This window comes from Trypanosoma theileri (genome assembly GCF_002087225.1).
Source record: "Trypanosoma theileri isolate Edinburgh chromosome Unknown TM35_Tth_5_V1, whole genome shotgun sequence".
Lineage (NCBI taxonomy): Eukaryota > Euglenozoa > Kinetoplastea > Trypanosomatida > Trypanosomatidae > Trypanosoma > Trypanosoma theileri.
Genome location: NW_021639847.1, coordinates 110850 through 128620, shown reverse-complemented (window position 1 = coordinate 128620; position 17771 = coordinate 110850). Strand labels below are relative to the sequence as shown.

Here is a 17771-nt window from a genome sequence, read left to right as displayed (position 1 = left end):
TTTATCACTTCTCTCTCTCTCTCTTTGACATTTGGATCCAAATGGCAGTACTTCTTTTAGTGAATATAACGCGTAAGAACAATACAGACTAAAAGCACACACAAATATATATTTACACAAGTTTCGCCAACGAGGGAATGTTCTCCATCTCATAACCCCCTCCCTCGTACAGTGCAAGGTCGTTGTTCATGTCTTCGTCTACTATTAATATTCACTTCATCATCATCATCATCATCATCATCACAATTATTATTTTTTTTTTTATTTTATTTTTACACTTATTCTTTATTTTTGCTCTTATTTCTCTCTTCTTATTTTTCAAATCTTCCCTTCTTTCCTCATCGAAGTGATGGTGGTGGTGGTGGTGGTGGTGGCATTGGCTGATACATAGGCGGTGGCGGTGGTGGTGGTGGGGCCGCTGCCGCCGGTGCTGCCTGAATGGGCATCGCCGTTGGGGCCATCCCTGGTGCTGTGATGACGGGCACGAGCTGGAGCTGAATACTCGCCCCCACCGGCACCTGATATGTTTGATTGCCGATAATGACACTTTGCATGTACGGTGGCGGCGGTGGCCGTGCCGGTGCGGCGGGCTGCCATCCCAACACCTGTTGAGGTTGTGTGGGGTCCCATGTGCCTGGGAAGGGCGGTGGTGGACCCATCGGCAACGCCGTTGATCGCGGCACCCCACGGCCGGTGTCTTTTCGTTTGATGATGAGCGGCCGCGCCGGCGGGGCGGTTTTGTCGCGGGCCGCCAACAACGCGGGAAGCACCCGCGGGGACTCGGCGAAGTACACCCCGTGCGGGTCGCAGAGGACCCGTTTGGACCAGGCGGTGGCCTTGGCGACATCGCTCTCCTCCACCCGCACATATGCACAACCTCCCTTTTCACCGGATTGGGAATCCACATAGAGGGTAATGTTCGTAGGATGAACAGGAACGCGAAGGAGAGAAAAAACCCATGCGATAAACTCACGATTTGCTTCTCCAGGAAAACCACCGACAAAAAGAGCAACAGGTCGCTTTAAATCTATTGATATATGTTGCAATGATTGACTCGCAGTTATATCACCTGGGTATTGGTTATAAGGAACTTTCTTGGTAGGTTTAAGAAGAACATTATCACCTGTGGGAGCAGCAGCAGTAGTAGTAGTAGAAGTAGTGGCTCCATCACCAGTTGATGCAACATTTAAACCCACAGAAATAGACATACTACTTGGTAATGATGAAGCATTACTGCTCAATTGCAGAGGTGAAGCTCCTGGAACTGAATTTAATGAGGTAGCAGTCTCATATGGTGGGGGTAGGCCAGATGGAGTATGTTCCTTATTTGGTGTACCAGTGATACTATTACGTGATGCAGGATTTCCAGCGGAGCCGTATGCTCGTTCAATAACCACTGGATGTGTAGGACCACGTATGCGTCCATCTGAAACGTTAAGAACAACTTTTGAAGCAATAAGTCCTGTCATGTGCTCTACGGATGAAGCCACGTAAATACCTTTTTCACCGCAGAATATACGTTGATTCATACTCAAAAGTTTCTCTACATCCTGTTCATTTGCCACAAATACAGAAGCGCATCCTGTTGGTGAACCACTCCTTCCTCCTTTTGCCCTTCGGTGTACTAGAATAGAATTTGGCGGCAACCGCACACCGCAAGCCACCTCAAAGATCCAACTAATCATTTGTCTACCAGACTGTACTACCTCAAAGCGGAGACCACCAATGAACATCTTTGTTCCATGATGATGCCCATGTGTAGATGTGATGCTGCTATCACCACTTGGCGCCTCACCTCCCGCAGTTTGTTGTGATGAACATGTCTTGAGAGAATCAGGCGATGGATATTCGTAAAACTCTGGTTCACTATCTACCACACTATCTAGTTTGCGCATTAGCAATGCCCAATCGGCCCCATCATTACAATTAATACATGATACCTGTTCCTCACCTTCCACAGCATCAACACCACATACCATGTCTTTTTCTTTAATTCTGATAGCATCATCTGTTGAATACTCTGGACCATTCGGTAAGGTAGTCCCATCCTGAAAATCAGTATCTGCAATAGGACTTTCAGCCAGTAAAAACCTCATCCTTTTCTCAAAGGCACGAGTGGCATAAGACTCGGAACTCGCTAGGCTTCCTCCGCTAGAAGAAACCTCATCTGGGTCCACAGAGGAATCTGAACTGCTATCATTCTCACGAAAAAACATTTCTATCCACTTTTTTTTTTTATACACCACTCAACCAACTACTTACCAGAGAGATAGATAGATATTATGATAAAATACACGTATGTATACAATACAAAGTGATTTATTTATTTTTTTTTTTCTTTTTGTGCTCCCACTGTGGCTCGTATTGATAAACCCCTTTCTTCCCCTTTGATCTAATTGTTTAAACTGTAATTCTACACCCGCGAGTTTTTGCTGCGGCTGCAAAGTAACCTCGTACAAATTAATATACGCTTTTTGTTTTCTTTTTCTTTTCTTCTTCGGGGGTGGTGGGAGCTCCTTCGCTTCTACGCAATGGTTGTGGTAAAGCAAGAAACTATATAGTCTTTTTTCTCTTAGCCCCTTTTAATATAGCACCAAAGAAAGGAAAAAAAAAAAAAACAATGGGAAAAAAGAGAGAATTTTTCTTGTTTGTTTGTTTCTTTTTGTTTTTTTTTTTCCAATAAGTGTGAGCATTCATGCTTCCCACAAATGATAGACCACAGAGGAGTAAAATACAAAATGTAAACACAGGGACATGTGACTCATACAAGAGTCAACACCTTATCCCCGTTTTTTTTTTTTTTCTCAAACACCACTCAAGCCCTCCTTCTCTCTCTCTTTCTCTCTCTTACACACAAACAAACATCAATAAAGAAAGAGAAATATAGAAAAAAAAAAAAAGCAAAACACAAAAGCTCAGAGATTCCGCACGCCTAGATTTCTCTCCGTAGTAGACACAACACCCAGCACCTCGTGGCAGAACTGCAAGAACTCCGGTGTGTTTGCCATCGCCGCCTCCAATGCATCGATGGACGAACGGCTTGAGACAATAACACGCAACAACCGCTGCAGTTCTTCCGTTCGAAGTTTCTTGCGAATGTTAACATCGTTGGCCAACGCCGACAAGTGCGCCTCGCCGAGAATGACGAGATTACCGTCTCCGTCCTTCTCCCCATATATGGAACTCGAAACAGCAGCGCGTGTTCGCTTTACACCTGATCCCTCACTGCATGGGGCATGAGTAACTGTACCACTCTCCTGATGTTGTTGTTGTCGTTCTTGTCCTTCTTCTTCTTGTTGTTGTTGGAACTGCGAAACTTGTTTATCTTTCTGTTCCTCTTCTTCTTCTTCCCTCTGCAGCTGCTGGAGTCCCACGCAGCAGTCGGGTCTCTCCAGATTGCGGTGTGCCTTGCTGCAAGCCGCAGAACAGTAGGCACTACGGCACAGACGACAACGGTAGCGGGATGACTCCTTCTCACACACCACACAGCGAGTCATTATCCACACTTCTTTTTCCCCAGAAATGTAAAGAGTATCCAGAAAAGTAAATGTAAATAAAGAGAAAAAAGAGTAGAAAGAGAAAAAAAAGAAATTGTTTCAAGAGAGAAGGTAATACACTACCCTCAGTTGATACCAACAGTACTACTTCTACTATATATATATATATATATATATATGCCTAAGGAAAGGTACAATGAATGCCCCCCACCCTGCGATAAAATGTATTTTGGTGTGGTTGGAGAGAGAGAGAGAGGCACAAAAGAGCCAAACCCCCGAAATACGAGCGCAACAATAAACCGATCCCCAAAAAAGAAAAAAAAAAAAATTATAATTTTTTTTTTTGAAACTTAATGCATGCAATCATCACGTTCACCGATTTCATAATTCTCTCTCGCTTTATAAAAAAAAAAAAAAAAAATGATAAAGGAAAGGGATAAATTGATGATAATGATGATAATAGTGTATCACACTGATACCACCTCATATATCACTGAATACACCCAGTAAAGAGAAAAGAAAGGAAATAAGACACAAGCTAGTGTATGATAATAATAAAGATGGAGAAAAAGAAGAAGAAACACAAAAAAAAAGATATATATATATATATATATATATATAATGAGGATGGAAAACAAAAAAAGAAATTGATCCCAAATAATACCTACATGAAAGGAGCTCCAGTACTCATTGACCCCAACAATTGTTTGTTGCGGTACTTATACCCATTGTATTCATTTAATGATAACGGTAATTCCATCAATTCCACGCATTGATTATCTAAACGGAAACAACTGCGATGATGCATCCGTGTTAGTGTACTTATAGACCCTGTTGGTGGTGATACCATTGAATGATATGTATCCACCGTGAGATGAAACCACCGCTTCACAAACATACGTATGGTTTGACCATGAGTAACAATGACAACATTGGTGTCCATTGGGAAATCAAGACGCTCTCGTTGAAAGGCGTCAAGAAAACTCGTAACGCGATCACAGACATCCGCGCCACTCTCACCGTGTGGAAAACGATAATAAAACTTTCCATACACCTCTCGTTCCTGCAGGTGTTGTAAGACCTCCTCCCGTGTCTTATATCGACCAATATCCCCATCACGAAGTCGTACATCCTCCCGTACCCCAACAATATGTTCTCCCTCCATTTGATTCTCTGTCCTATAATCATCAAAGCCGCGCAGGAGATGCTTAAAACTCTGTCGGCACCGCAGGTATGGTGAGAAGTAATAATATACAGGCTCATTTCCCACAATCTCCGCTACACGCCGTCCAGCACGGTAACTCTCCTCTACACCCTCCTGCACTATTGGAATACGCCAATCCGGCGTTGTCACGTATGTACCTATATCCACATTTGCCAGACTCTTACCGCTGCGCACAAACATTATACGCTTCACCGGCTCAGCAGTCTGTGTTGGAATCTTTGGTGCTCGGCGACTACCGCCACTGCGAATAGTAATAGACATCTTGCCGTTGTTATCACGCTCTGTATGCGTGACAATCGCCGCATTCTCTAAATCTACAGAAGATGATGCGCTCGCGAAAACATCAGTTGCATCTGTTCGTTTTGTACTTCCCTCTCCAGCCAGTATACCACCCACATCTTTTAGTTTCTTATTCCTGCAGGCAAGCTGTAGAGTCCAACGAAACATCTCTCTCTTTTTTTTTCTTTTTTTCTATTTGCAATATTTCTTCTCTCAAGTATCCGTAAGAAAACCCGCCTCCGCCTCAGAAGCAAACACAAATACACAGACACACACAGAGAGGAAGAGCAAGCTAAAGAAAAAAAAAAACAGATAGGATGAAATGGAATGGCAATCCTTCACCCCTTTTCTCACTAAAACCAACGCTTGCCCCGCTCAGATCCTCCTGATACCAGCTAAAAAAAAAAAAAAAAAAAATCGCAGGGGCAAAAAGGAAAACAGTTTTATTCATCGCTTGGAAGAGTTCCATGACCTGGAAGGTCAGCAAACAAACGACGATACAGTTTAGAGTTATCTTTACCGTCGAATTTCATTGATTCTAACAAAGGGTCACTCCCAAAGAGTTTTTTACTAATATCGGTCATCACCATACGGCCAGAGTCACGTCGTTCTAATACCACAATAGCGCTGTTGGGTGGATTTCGCATCGTCTCAAACACCTCCATTGGTACGCGAAACCAACGAGCAATGAATAGTCGAATGAGCAATCCATGTGATATGATAACTACATTATGATCATCTTCCCCATGTAGGGTGTGTGGTACAGAACTGTCGTCGCGTCTCCTCGCCTCTATTGAATCCAGCTCAAGCCGCTCACGGAAAAGGGAATCAAAGAAAGTGGACAAGCGATCACCAACATCGGCACTACTCTCTCCACCGGGGAATCGATAGTAGGAGCGGCCAAATTCACTACGCTCCCCCCAGGTCTTATCCATCTGGTCTACTGGCTGAAAGTTGCCCATTTCCTGTTCTCGCAGTCGCTCGTCCTCACGCTCGCCCTGTATCTGCGATGGGCCAAGGCTCTTTCGCACCTCCACTAACGTCTGGCGGGCGCGAATATATGGAGAGTGGTAAATGTACACCTTCTCGTTCTTGATGATATTGCGCAGACGGCGGCCGCAGTCAAATGCCTGGGCGCGGCCGCGGGTGGTGAGTGGAATCTTCCAATCCGGCACACGGCCGTAGAGTGTGCGATCCACATTTGCCTCGGACTCACCGTGGCGTACCAGCAGAAGACGACGGGGGAGCCAACAGCTATTTGGTATCTCAATCACATGAGGACGAGTGTATCGCATTCTAACTCTCTACAATTACCCACAATAAAGCACTCACACACACACTGACAAAGAGAGAGAGAGAGAGAGAGAGAAAAAAAAAACAAGTGAACGCCCTTTCACTCGCGTACTCTCAGCTTCTCTTTTTTTTCTTCCTTTCCTTTTTTGTTCAACTCTTTTTTTTTTTTTTCTGATACGTTACCCAATTTCGTCTTGTTTATCTGTATTCTTGCCACTACACTTTTGTTATTTTTGTTGTTGTTGTTGTTGACTATCGACTTTCCAATTCCTCAATATAAGGAACAATAAAAAAAAAAAAAAACACCCCCACACCTATATGGAAAAGAAGAAAAAAAAAGGAAGATACAAAGAAAAAATAAAAATAATGATATCCAAAGAAAATTATCATCACTGCTACACAAAAACAAAAACAAACAAACAAACAAACAAAAATGACGTGAACAGAGCAATATAATAATACAAGAGAGGAAGAGAAAGGTGAAAACAAATAAAAAAGTGGTGAAAAGACGATCAAGTTTCCAGAGAGAATCTATTAAAATAGGTTTACACCAGCATATGTGAAAAGACGCCATGTTAATGGTAACAAACCCGAATGTTGTTCATCAAATGCAATTTTTCCCCCCGTCTTGCAGCTATAAAAATTTGTGGGAATTTAAGGTATTTAATCCTCATAGGCTCCAGAAGTTTTTTTTTTCTTCTTTTTGCAGTCTCTGTGAAAATCAGCCTCTGTGTTAGTTACAGAGCTTGTACGCACCAGTTATCTGAAAAAGCGTTGGACCCAGGAAAGAAATATATATATATATACCTCTTTCAACGTTCCAAGTATGATTGAAAATAATTACAACAAACTGTTTACATCTCCCGCCAAGTTCTAAACCCATACATCTCTGTGGTTATATTGTGAATAGCAATCTATTATTATTCATTGCATACGTCGGTAGTCTCCACCCAAGTAAGTACGTACGATATATACAGAATAAACATCTTTCCTATTGCGTTATCCAGAACTAGACCGAAGAGAAGGATATGATACTGTAAAGTGTAGCGCCACACCATGGCATGTAAAATACCGTACAACGTTGAAATGTCAACGTCAATTACATCCATCGTCTCTCATCCGCAGAGTTGCTTCTCTTTCTCTTGTTACTATTGTTTCTTCTGCTTGGTCGCAATAGAAGTTTCTTTAAAACTGGGGGGAAGACTCAACAGCTGTTGTTGTTGTTGTTATGGCGGTGGTGGTTATTGATGCTGTTTCCCTGACTCTGTGAAGAGAAAACTACCGGTAGCCACGAATATCAAAAGAAATAAAAACAGTAGAAATAGTCTTTCTGGTACGAAAATATCATGCAGGTTTGGAAAGCCACAAGACCTCCTCCAACCTAATTGTACCATCTAGTTGAATTCTCTCGATTGGCTTGTTTGTTTTTCTTTTTTTTTTCGTTTTTCTTATCCGTGGTCTATTTAGGCCCCTATTCTGGATCTCGTTCTTTCAACACCCTTTTCTAGTGGGTCACATGCTCTGTTTTTTTTTTTTTTTTTGATGTTATTCAATGCAGTGAAGGGGCGAGAGAACAACGGTAACTATGAAAGAGATACTCCAAAGCATAAAAAAAGGGGAAATAAAGAATATCCCGTTTGAGTTTTTTTTTTTTTAATAGAGCCCATGCGCCCACACACACACACACACTGAGAGAGAAAGACGTCGGAAAGCAGTAGTAGTACTACCCAGTAATAGCAAAACTATGTTCGTTTTTGTTTCTTTTGATTTTATATTCTTGTGAAATGATACCAAACAGTATCCAGTTATGTGTGGTGGTGCAATTCGATGTTATTTTGTTTTTCTTTTTTTTTTGCGTTTCCCTTCCTTCATCTTTTTTTTATATTATTTTCATCTGCCTTGACAGTACACGTTGTCATCCCTAGCCCTGTTGGTTGGAATGCTGTGCCATTATAATGTAACGATCCACCACCACTAGTATCAACACGCAAACAAACAAACAAACAAAGAGAGAAAGAAATATTATTAATTTCTCTTCTCACTCACGGTGAGTGGGCACGTTTCCGCGAGGGTGCTGACGAGCACCAAGTTGTGTCTATTGTCTCATTGCCATCATCGAGTAATTGTGGTCGGTTCAGTGTGCCTGTAACGGGAGTGAAACAATCCTCATATGCAAAGACCGTCACACCACCACAGGGATGTATAATAGCAAGCGTAGGTGCATACTCACAAGTGGTTCCCATCATCATTCCACTTTCATCATCTTCTTCTTCTATTTCTTCTTTTCTTCCTCTTCCTCTTCCTGTTGTTGTTGCTGTGGATGTTGTTGTTGTTTCCCCCTCACCTCCTAGAGTTGCAAACTGTGTTCTACTGCCTGTTTGACATCGTTTCTGTTGCACGCACACCTCCACAATACCGCATCCCCGCATTCGTGTGTAGTACTGTGGATGGTGTCGGAGTACATACAACGCGACCAACTTATCAATCGGGAAAAGTGTGGTGCTCGTGAGGGCGGGACGCCGTGAAGATGCCGTGCGGCGTCTCTCCGTGAGAAGTGCCTTCCAGTAGTGTTGGACCATCCCACGCACGCCCCGCAGGGTCACTCGTGTTGGGAGTACACCGTCCGGCAGCGGCAGTGGAGCATCGGCCATCACAATGCGCACAGGCCGTCGAAGTTGCGATCGCTGCGAGGCCTCATCGTAACAGTCCCAAATATCCCACGGAATGAGAGCACCACAGACACGCTTTAGAAATGTTTGACCATCCCCCACTCGCAGTAATAATTGTTGAATACCACAACCCGCGAGCTGCAGGGCATTCCGGTGGCTTTGGAAGATACGATGTAGAACTCCCTCCTCTGCGCGTGTTAAGAGAATAAACTGCTGTTCCTCCTTCTTCTCCATCTTATTTTTCTTTCCTTCTTCATCTTTTTCTTTGTTGGTGGTACTATTGTCATTAGTCTGAGATGCTGTCAACATCAGAGAAGTGGTGGGTTTCCCACTCTTGAGTAAATGTTGTACAAATGTCTGAAAAACATCAAGACCACTTTCCGCCACCACCCACAAAGGCAAATTACCTTTACTTTTGTTATTATCACTACTCTTGTCAAAGACATCATCTGTGTTTACACCAGTATCACCCATTGCTGTACGTCCCTTTACAAACCCTGCAGGGCGTCCCACTTCCGCCTCTCGTCCATCGTCTTGTATGACGGTTAACGCGAGATCCGTTAAGTTCATACGCCGCACACGCATCTCCTGTACACCGCGGTGACGTAAACGCAGTGATGTCGCAAAAAATTCATCCTGTATAGTCTTGGAAACAAACTGCAGTTGTGCTTTGGATAGCACTATACTTTTTGCAAAAGCGGATGAAAACCAAAGAGAGGAACCGAGACGGCAGACAATATCTGCCAATTCCTCTTTGCTATGAGGTAGGATGTTGAGGGATGTAAAGATATTACCACCCATTGTAGGATGCTGCATGTGTGAGAGACTATCTGCTGGATTTCGTAATTGCTTTAATAAGTGTTGTTGCAATGTAGCCAATACTGAAACATCACGACGTGCAGCATGTAGAATATTCTCCCATGCTGGAACAAATCGAGAAACAAGGACATCATCTGGTAATGGTGGAAGTTTAAATGGGTGTTCAGACCGTTTAGTCCCACGAGGGGCGCAAGGTACAAATGCATGATAGGTTGTGTCGTGAATATCACGCAAACAGAGTGCTGTTGCAAGAGTTCCTAATGGTGAAAATGCCGTCACAGTTGCTTCCCGTCGTTCTTTCCATAACTCAATGGATCTTCGTAATAATGTAATAAATGATTTTTGTCGTGGATCTTCATTCTTTTTCTTATCATCTTCCTCTTTATCTCCTAAGGTCTTAAAATCATCCATAAACCGTTCATTTAGTGTGTCTGTGAGTTCCTGAAAGCTTAGTGGTTTTGGTTCTGTTATCGAGAGTGTTACATCCAAGTATACTAACATCATAGAGACAAAGAGAAACACCTCATGTGCCGGAAGAGAGAGTTGTGCTGCGACTAGTGACATCCGTTTGGCAAACGATGGTCTAAAAGGACTGAAAAGAAGTGTAGGACACATAAGAGTCTCATATGGTGCTAACGCCGCTAAAAGCTGATGGCATACATGTAATCGCGGCATGTCATTAGTATTTTCATAATCATTATTATCATCCATTATTGTTCCTGTTATTCCAGTCTTTTCCTCCTCTATTGTTTTAGCAGATCGAGTATTACTATTACTACTACTAGTGGTATGGGCATTGGTGTTAGTATTATGTTTCGTTACTGCAAGAGAGATGAATGGAACTTGACGTGTCGATACACGAGACGATCGCACTGTGTGCATCCACTTTGAGTTCTTTTGTTTATTGCTTCTAAAAAATGTAACATGTTCGTAGAGTGCGGATTGTTGTTTGGGGTCCACAAAGAGTGGCTGCCAAGAGGAGATGCGCTGAAATGAGGCGTTGTCTTCCACCGGCAGTAGTCTCTCTGAGCGGCGGAGCTCTGAGAAGATGGAGCTCATCGCCTTCTTGTGATTCCCCTCTCTGATGTTTGCCCCTACACCCTTGCTATTTGGAGTCTGAGAAAGAAAAAAAAAAAAGAGGAGAGAAAAAGAGAGAGAGAGTGTGTGTGTGTGTGTGAGATGAAGTGAAGTGTTCAAAAGAACAATAGATTACAATAAAGAGAAAGAGAGAGAGAGTGAGAGAGCGAGTGAAAAAGAGGCATTTCACCCAATATACTCACTTCCCTCTCCCAACTTCTGTAGAACAGAGAAAGAACAAACATACACACACACATATATATATATATATACCACACACACACACACATAGAGAGACACACAAACAGGCATAAAAAGCAAGAATGATTTCCTCCCTTGTACTCTCCTATATACTATTTATATCTACGGCCTAAAAGGACTCTCGTCTGTGATGTCAAGTCTTCTTTTTTTCTCCTATTCATCCGCAAAAAGAAATACACACACACACACAGGGAGAACCAAAAATAATATACTCCCACCCTTATTTCTTTTTTTTTTCTTTCGTTCTTTTTGTTGATTCCCATAATCACCATAAGTACTCCAAAAAAAAAAAAAGACTTATAAAGAGCGACGGTCAGATTCTGTCAATGCTACTACACATCTGTTATCTTTACTACACACCCACTAGCCGTACGTGGCTGTGCGGGAGACGAACACTGCAACAAACTACACGTCCACATTCTCTCTCTCTCCCACAAGAATAAAAAGATTCAGATAGACATGCAAAGACAGAAAGAGGTCCGAGACGGATACACATAAACACAAAAAAAAAACATATTATTTGATAATATGCCTACAACAAGAGTAGAAACATGTGCGTACGTGAACCATAACTACTAAACAAAAATAAATAAATAAATAAAACAAAAATAAAAATAAAACAAACCCTCCCCCATGCTACTTTATCCCAATACTTATGCTGCCTCTGCGTCCACTCCCGCTGCCTCCAACTTCTCCTTAATATCATTCATAAACGGCATAATGCGCTCACGCTGGAGACGCAGGTTGGCGACTGCCTCCTCGCCCTCCATGACGGTGCCGTCGTCCTCCCAGAGGTCTGTGCTGTCCTCGACGTACTGGAAGCGGGTGCTGTAGCGGGTGAACATGATGTACCACATGCCGATGCTCTCAATTGTGATGGCGGTGACCGTCAGTTTGAGGAGTGTCTTCATCGTCTCGCCGCTGATGCCCGTCTCGCCGGGGCAGGGGTAGAAGTAGGAGCGGGCCCCCCGCAGCATGGGCCGGGCACCAACAGAGGAAGAGAGACGGCGGAGCATAATTTATATTCTTTCCTTTTTTCTTTTTTTTCTGATGGATTTCCTTTTGTTTTTGTTTTTGGTTTTTTTTTTTTTTTTTCTTTTCTTTTTTCTTGTTGTTCTTCCTATTTATAAGTATTTGTTTACTTATTTTTATTTTTCCTTCCTGAGCTGATCTATTCTTCCTTGGGTAACCTTTTTCTTTCTTTCTTTCTTTCTTTAGATTTCTACGTCGCTTGTGTCAGCTAACTTCTGCTTTGCTAGAGACTACCGCAAGAAGAAAAAAAAAAAATAACAAAAGATATTACGAAAAAAAAAAGAGAGAAAGAGGTGAATATTATTATTTCATTCTTTTTTTTTATTTTTCTAATAAACAAAATAAATAAACAAACAAACAAGATATAAACATAAAATAAGGGAACGAAGCATAAGAATGGCACAAAAAAAAAAAGAAAAAAAATTAAATAATAGTAAATACATTTTATAATCAAGGCAATAGATTAGGTCTAAATCTCGTGACGTACGATCCTTATCCGCGATGATAAGCCATGAAAGCATTCACGCATGCATTTATTCACTCATTCGTTCATTCAATAAATTATTCGTTCATTCATTCATTCATTTATTCATTCAATTTAATCGATGTTATCGTGTTCAGGAATCACATACGCATCCACCACATCATCAAGAAGTGGAAGAACATGTCGAGAGAGAAAATCTGCTGTTTCATCATGTACCTTTTTCCCTGCTATGGCGGACTGTAAATGTTTTTTCGTGTTTACTTCCTCCAGAAACAACATTCCCTCCTCTGACTGCATCATTCCCGCTATCACCTCCGCCAGCAGCAACTCCACTTCAGGCACACGTTCACTACCATCACACAACCGCTCCAAACACGCACGCACGCAGTTCCCTCGCAATATCGCCGGGTGTTGTTCTTTGCAAAGACTACAATTGCGGTAACACTGCGCGGCAAGCATACGGTGTCTTTCATTTGGTGATCCCAGACACTGTGTGAGTGAACGTCGCCAGTCTTCATCCTCCATAAGTAATTCCTGTCCATTAGTGGAGCGAGTCAAGTTAAGAAGAATCTGCAGAATCCATCGTTGTAAATCCCGCACAGGTGGTTTATTTGCATTCCCTTCAGTTTCCTGCTTGGCTTCTCTTTCCTCTTCCGCCTCATCGCGTTGTTTCCCTTCTTCTTCTCCTTCAGCGTCTGTGTTAAAACGGTCGTAGAAGACCTGCAGTTTTCCCAAATAAAACCCGCGGAGATCCTCATCTGCCATCTGCAGTAAATCATCTACCGCACTGATGTGACTGGCACTCAAATTACTCAACAGCATGAGTGTCATTTCCTCCAGACTGCGCTTGAGTGCATCTTCGTGATCGGAGCTCTCAATACCGTCGAGCAGCCGCATGGCTTTTCGCACAATCTTACGAGTGACGAGCATCTCTGCACAGCCGCCCTCTGCAGAACAGTTGATGAGAATTGTTAAGATATCCCCCAACACCTGAACACCACCAGCGTGGAGGAACTGCAGAAGTGCATCGATGCTCCTCGGACCGTGGGCCGGAGAACAGAGAAATCGATACAATTCGGCATTGTCTTTACTTTGCTGTGCAATACCCCGTACGGCCATCTTGCGTAAATCCTCACGACTGCTGTGCAGGAACTCGAACACCTCAGCAAATCCCTCTTCTGTCATTCCTACTATTTCTTTTCTTCCTTTTCCTTTTATTTTCCTTTATTTATTTATTTATTTATTTATTTTTTCTTTGTTTGTTTGTTTTGGTGTTTGTTTACTCTTCTTCTTCACTGAGAACAATCACTATTACTACCACTACCAATACTTTTTTTTTTTTTTCACTCTGCCCAAACTCACACAGTAACGCAACAAAAGAGAGAGAGGGAGAGAGAAAGAATAAAATATTCCGAGAAGCAATAAAATACATAGACATACACACAGTGAAAAAAAAAGAAAGAAAAAAAAACAGAAACGAGAGGAATAGAAAGAAGAATAGAAAAAAAAAAGGATAAAAATCAAACAAAGGTCATCAGAAGGAATAAAATAAAACGGTAAGAACGACATTGACGGCAAGTTAAATATCGTTTTCGCTCACCCCCACACATACACATACAACCCACACATTCATCTTTACTCATCTATACATGACATAGAGATAAAGAAAGAAAGAAAAACAAAAAAAAAAAACCTCAAATCTACAAACAGCCCTCTATCTCCTCCGTTTGTAGACAACGCCCACTATAATAGCAGCCACAGAAAGTGTAGCTGCAACCACAAAAAGACAGAGGAACAGTTTATCTTTCTGCAACTGTACACGAAACCAATTTATATCACGTTTAGCCCGACGCAGCATGGACTCATTCTCTGCCAATGTAGTATCTATTACTTCAATTATGACTGTATCCTGTGCCAACTGCTCTTTAGTCTTCCCGCCTAAGTTCTCCGCAGTATTCATCGCACGTTCTGCCCGATCAATGGCTCTTATCGTCTCCTCTTGCACATCAATCACTTCCCTTAGTGTCATGGAAGTTAACTGTTGAGTCGCATCTGCAAAGGGTTCTTTCTCCCCAACAGGCTCAGAAAGTTTAGTACTGGAACCCTTATACAATTGAGGCGGCATGACTTGCGCCTCTGCGTCTTCTGTCATCATCATCATCTAGTTGTTGTAGTTGTTATCTTTTCACCGTTAGCTGCTACTGCAGCTGCGGTAAGAAAAGGTGCCACTTTTGCCGTGTCGAATGCGTTTTACTTTTCTTTTGTTATTATTATTCTGTCAGACTGATTAGAGTCTAAAGAGGAAATAAAAATAGATAAAAAAAGGGGGAAAAAAATAAAGAAAAAAAAAATACACACAAATATATATATATATATATGGAGAGAGAGAGAGAGAACAGTATATTATCCTCTCGGGATGTCTCACTCTTTTCTTTTTTTTTCTTTTTTTCCTCAATCGTTCATACGAAGTAAATCTCTCTCTGGTTTTTTTTTTTTTTTTTCAGTTATGTATATATATATAGTATAGTGCGTACAACACGCATTTCCTTTTCTTTTTTTTTTCTTCCTTCTCTCACTCTCAATTCCCTCTCTCTCTGCTAGCTTCAGTGGGTTGCAGTACTTTTCTTCGCCTCCATTATCAACAAGTCGTGTGCCTTCTGTCCACACGCCACCCGTACGGCCCGCACCGCATCAAACAACTGCTTGGCACTCTCCTGCGGCAACAGGGCGGGATCAATGTATCCCAACAACTCCATCTGCTCAACAATCGCCAAGACATTCTGCAGAAGCTCTGAGGTCACATCTGTTCCCGGGGCGGCCAGACGCACAGAGAGTGTTACCTCCTCTGCAAAGACCTGCACAATCCACGTAACGGCAGTAATACAGGAACGAGAACGATGAACCAATCCACCACCGTGGGCAAGTGCTTCTTTAGTTAATTCATGTAATTCCCGCAATAATGCAGCTTCTTCCTGAGCTAGCTGAAATACGAGAGTTTTATCATTTCCACCGTAGGCTATATCAAGCTGGGCAGTACTGCGCGCGTGATCATCGGCTGTTATTCGAATTTGTGTAAAAGTTATCCAGAATTGTGCTTCAATTAACTCCATATCACCAACTGCGTTTTCTTGACCCCGCAAGTTGGGAAGAATCGTACGTTGCAGAACACTAGTGACATCCGCTATAGCATCTAACTCTGCATGTGGTTCCGCCAACCAAAATGCAACACACGCCTCAAGTGCCTCACGAAGAGTAGCAACAAACTCTTCTTGAGAACTAGAATGCATTGCACGCCACATCACTGCTTCTGCAACTGGATTGTGTGTTAAGAGTGCATTAGGTTCTGTCTGTTGATTTAATAAACGCATCACCTCATCACGGACGGCACTGATGGGATCCGCCTTACAGAAGAGTTGAACAAGTTTCGCTTCATTAGATTCCACCTCCTGTCGGCTGAGAACCTCCAATTCCCGTCGGCGACATGCCATTAAGAAAGAGGCGTAAACAGAAGCACGTTGTCGTACATCACGAAGATGTAAATTCATCGCAATAACTGCACGCATGGCTTCTTGTGTAGAATAATTTGATATTTGGGCAAGATTTTGTGCATACTGTGCAAGAGCGGTGGCGAGACTATTAGAGTAGACTTGAACAGAATGAGAGTGTAATGTCTCATTATAAGCTGTATCAAGACAGAGCAAAAGGTGAGATACCAATCGAGGTCCATCCCGTCGTTTACTGTAAATATCAGAACTGATGTTTAGTCTATCAACTCCTCCAGGTGAGAGAAATTGAAGAATCACACGCATTTGTAATTGTTCCTCTAATGAAGCTGTACGAAGATATGTATTCTGAAGTCTTTCTGAAAGTCGATTTACAACACTACGTGCCGTCTCATCCTGCCAACAGTCATGTGGACCAGTTAGTTTAGTTACCAAAGCGGCATATGATGCCTGCAGAGGGATATGTGCATTCATAAGTGTCTTTGTAAAGCACAAGACTAAAGCAGAGCGCAGATGACACCACATCACATCTTTCCAGTTTCCTGAGGCCATAAATGCCGGTTCCATAACCTCAAGATTTCCACAAAGAACAGCTGCAATAACAGCGTCTAATCCTCCAAGTGCTGTTTGCCCTGAACTTGAAGTTGAATCTTCTACAAAATCTTCATACAGTTGAGAGAGATTATCCAGGCGATGATCATTACCCGCCCACTCTTGTTCCATTTCACCGTTTCCATACTCTCCAAACAGTGGTACCAGAGGTGTTACGTTAAACCACGGTTCAGCAACGGATTGCATCTGTGCAGCACTCAATACACAACTATATGTACAGTCACCAGCCGTAACGGCCAAATCAATGGCTCTGTAAAGTTCACCACCACGTAAATATGAAAGAATAATTTGTCGAAGCAAAACTGCCTCTTCATGTGAACGAGATGCCGATAACTTTAGTGGTGTATTTCCTTCTCTATAAGTTTGTTCAAGCCAGCGCATCACAATATTCATGCGACGCAACAGAGGATATCGTTGCAGTAAATCTTGTATGTGTGCCAATTGAGAGATATACCAACGCCTATGTGGTTGCACTTCTGCAATCCCAATAGCATCTGGATTATATCTGCTGCTTTGCTCTGCGTCCAGTAGTAATTCCAACAATAAACTCCACAAATTGGACTCCTCTACACGGCGATCACGCTTTGACCATCGCATGAATTGCTCTGCTGTGAGAACGGAACGCACGACGGGTTCCATATAAACTCCAGCAAAGGCCTGCGCGGGAGGTACAGAAGGACCCTCTTCGTGTTCATCTGCAGTATCAGTTTGGTGAAGGAACAGTGTATCCTTTGAGAGGCTTATATGTTTACTTCCCCGCGGCGGAAGTTGTAACATGCCATACGTCTCTTCGTAAGCAGTCCCCATGTTTTTTGGTTCTTTTTGGTTGTGGTTTTTGTGGTTGTTTTCCTCTTTTTTTTTCTTTATCTCTCCCTTTCTTTCTTCTTTTCCCCCCTTACTTCTTCCTCTGTTGGTTCTATTTTTCTTCTTTTTTTTTCTTTGTTTTCGTCTCTTCCTTCTCCTTTAGTGGTGACACTTCCCAACTATGTATTCGTGTCTTGTGTCTCCACTACCAACCCG

The 17771-nt window shown here is 42.5% G+C and overlaps 9 protein-coding genes across 9 annotated transcripts; all 9 read right to left on the bottom strand.

Annotated features, from left to right (window-relative positions):
- Positions 1-338: 338 nt before the first annotated feature.
- TM35_000051480 (uncharacterized protein) lies at positions 339-2216 on the bottom strand (the record flags this gene model as incomplete). Its single annotated transcript, XM_029022803.1, has 1 exon — positions 339-2216. The coding sequence occupies one exon, from the start codon at positions 2214-2216 to the stop codon at positions 339-341; it is 1878 nt and encodes a 625-aa protein (XP_028885618.1).
- Positions 2217-2915: 699 nt separating this feature from the next.
- Positions 2916-3497, bottom strand: TM35_000051470 (zinc finger family protein; the record flags this gene model as incomplete). The annotated part of the gene is made up of 1 exon (XM_029022802.1): positions 2916-3497. One exon carries the CDS (start codon positions 3495-3497, stop codon positions 2916-2918), a length of 582 nt encoding a protein of 193 aa, XP_028885617.1.
- A 664-nt stretch (positions 3498-4161) lies between these two features.
- On the bottom strand, positions 4162-5169 carry TM35_000051460 (phosphoglycerate mutase; the record flags this gene model as incomplete). Its single annotated transcript, XM_029022801.1, has 1 exon — positions 4162-5169. One exon carries the CDS (start codon positions 5167-5169, stop codon positions 4162-4164), a length of 1008 nt encoding a protein of 335 aa, XP_028885616.1.
- A 275-nt stretch (positions 5170-5444) lies between these two features.
- On the bottom strand, positions 5445-6296 carry TM35_000051450 (glycerolphosphate mutase; the record flags this gene model as incomplete). The annotated part of the gene is made up of 1 exon (XM_029022800.1): positions 5445-6296. One exon carries the CDS (start codon positions 6294-6296, stop codon positions 5445-5447), a length of 852 nt encoding a protein of 283 aa, XP_028885615.1.
- Positions 6297-8336: 2040 nt separating this feature from the next.
- TM35_000051440 (uncharacterized protein) lies at positions 8337-10841 on the bottom strand (the record flags this gene model as incomplete). Its single annotated transcript, XM_029022799.1, has 1 exon — positions 8337-10841. The coding sequence occupies one exon, from the start codon at positions 10839-10841 to the stop codon at positions 8337-8339; it is 2505 nt and encodes an 834-aa protein (XP_028885614.1).
- Positions 10842-11773: 932 nt separating this feature from the next.
- TM35_000051430 (uncharacterized protein) lies at positions 11774-12136 on the bottom strand (the record flags this gene model as incomplete). The annotated part of the gene is made up of 1 exon (XM_029022798.1): positions 11774-12136. One exon carries the CDS (start codon positions 12134-12136, stop codon positions 11774-11776), a length of 363 nt encoding a protein of 120 aa, XP_028885613.1.
- A 614-nt stretch (positions 12137-12750) lies between these two features.
- TM35_000051420 (uncharacterized protein) lies at positions 12751-13821 on the bottom strand (the record flags this gene model as incomplete). Its single annotated transcript, XM_029022797.1, has 1 exon — positions 12751-13821. One exon carries the CDS (start codon positions 13819-13821, stop codon positions 12751-12753), a length of 1071 nt encoding a protein of 356 aa, XP_028885612.1.
- A 529-nt stretch (positions 13822-14350) lies between these two features.
- TM35_000051410 (uncharacterized protein) lies at positions 14351-14797 on the bottom strand (the record flags this gene model as incomplete). Its single annotated transcript, XM_029022796.1, has 1 exon — positions 14351-14797. One exon carries the CDS (start codon positions 14795-14797, stop codon positions 14351-14353), a length of 447 nt encoding a protein of 148 aa, XP_028885611.1.
- Positions 14798-15239: 442 nt separating this feature from the next.
- Positions 15240-17558, bottom strand: TM35_000051400 (uncharacterized protein; the record flags this gene model as incomplete). The annotated part of the gene is made up of 1 exon (XM_029022795.1): positions 15240-17558. One exon carries the CDS (start codon positions 17556-17558, stop codon positions 15240-15242), a length of 2319 nt encoding a protein of 772 aa, XP_028885610.1.
- Between the last annotated feature and the right edge of the window lie 213 nt (positions 17559-17771).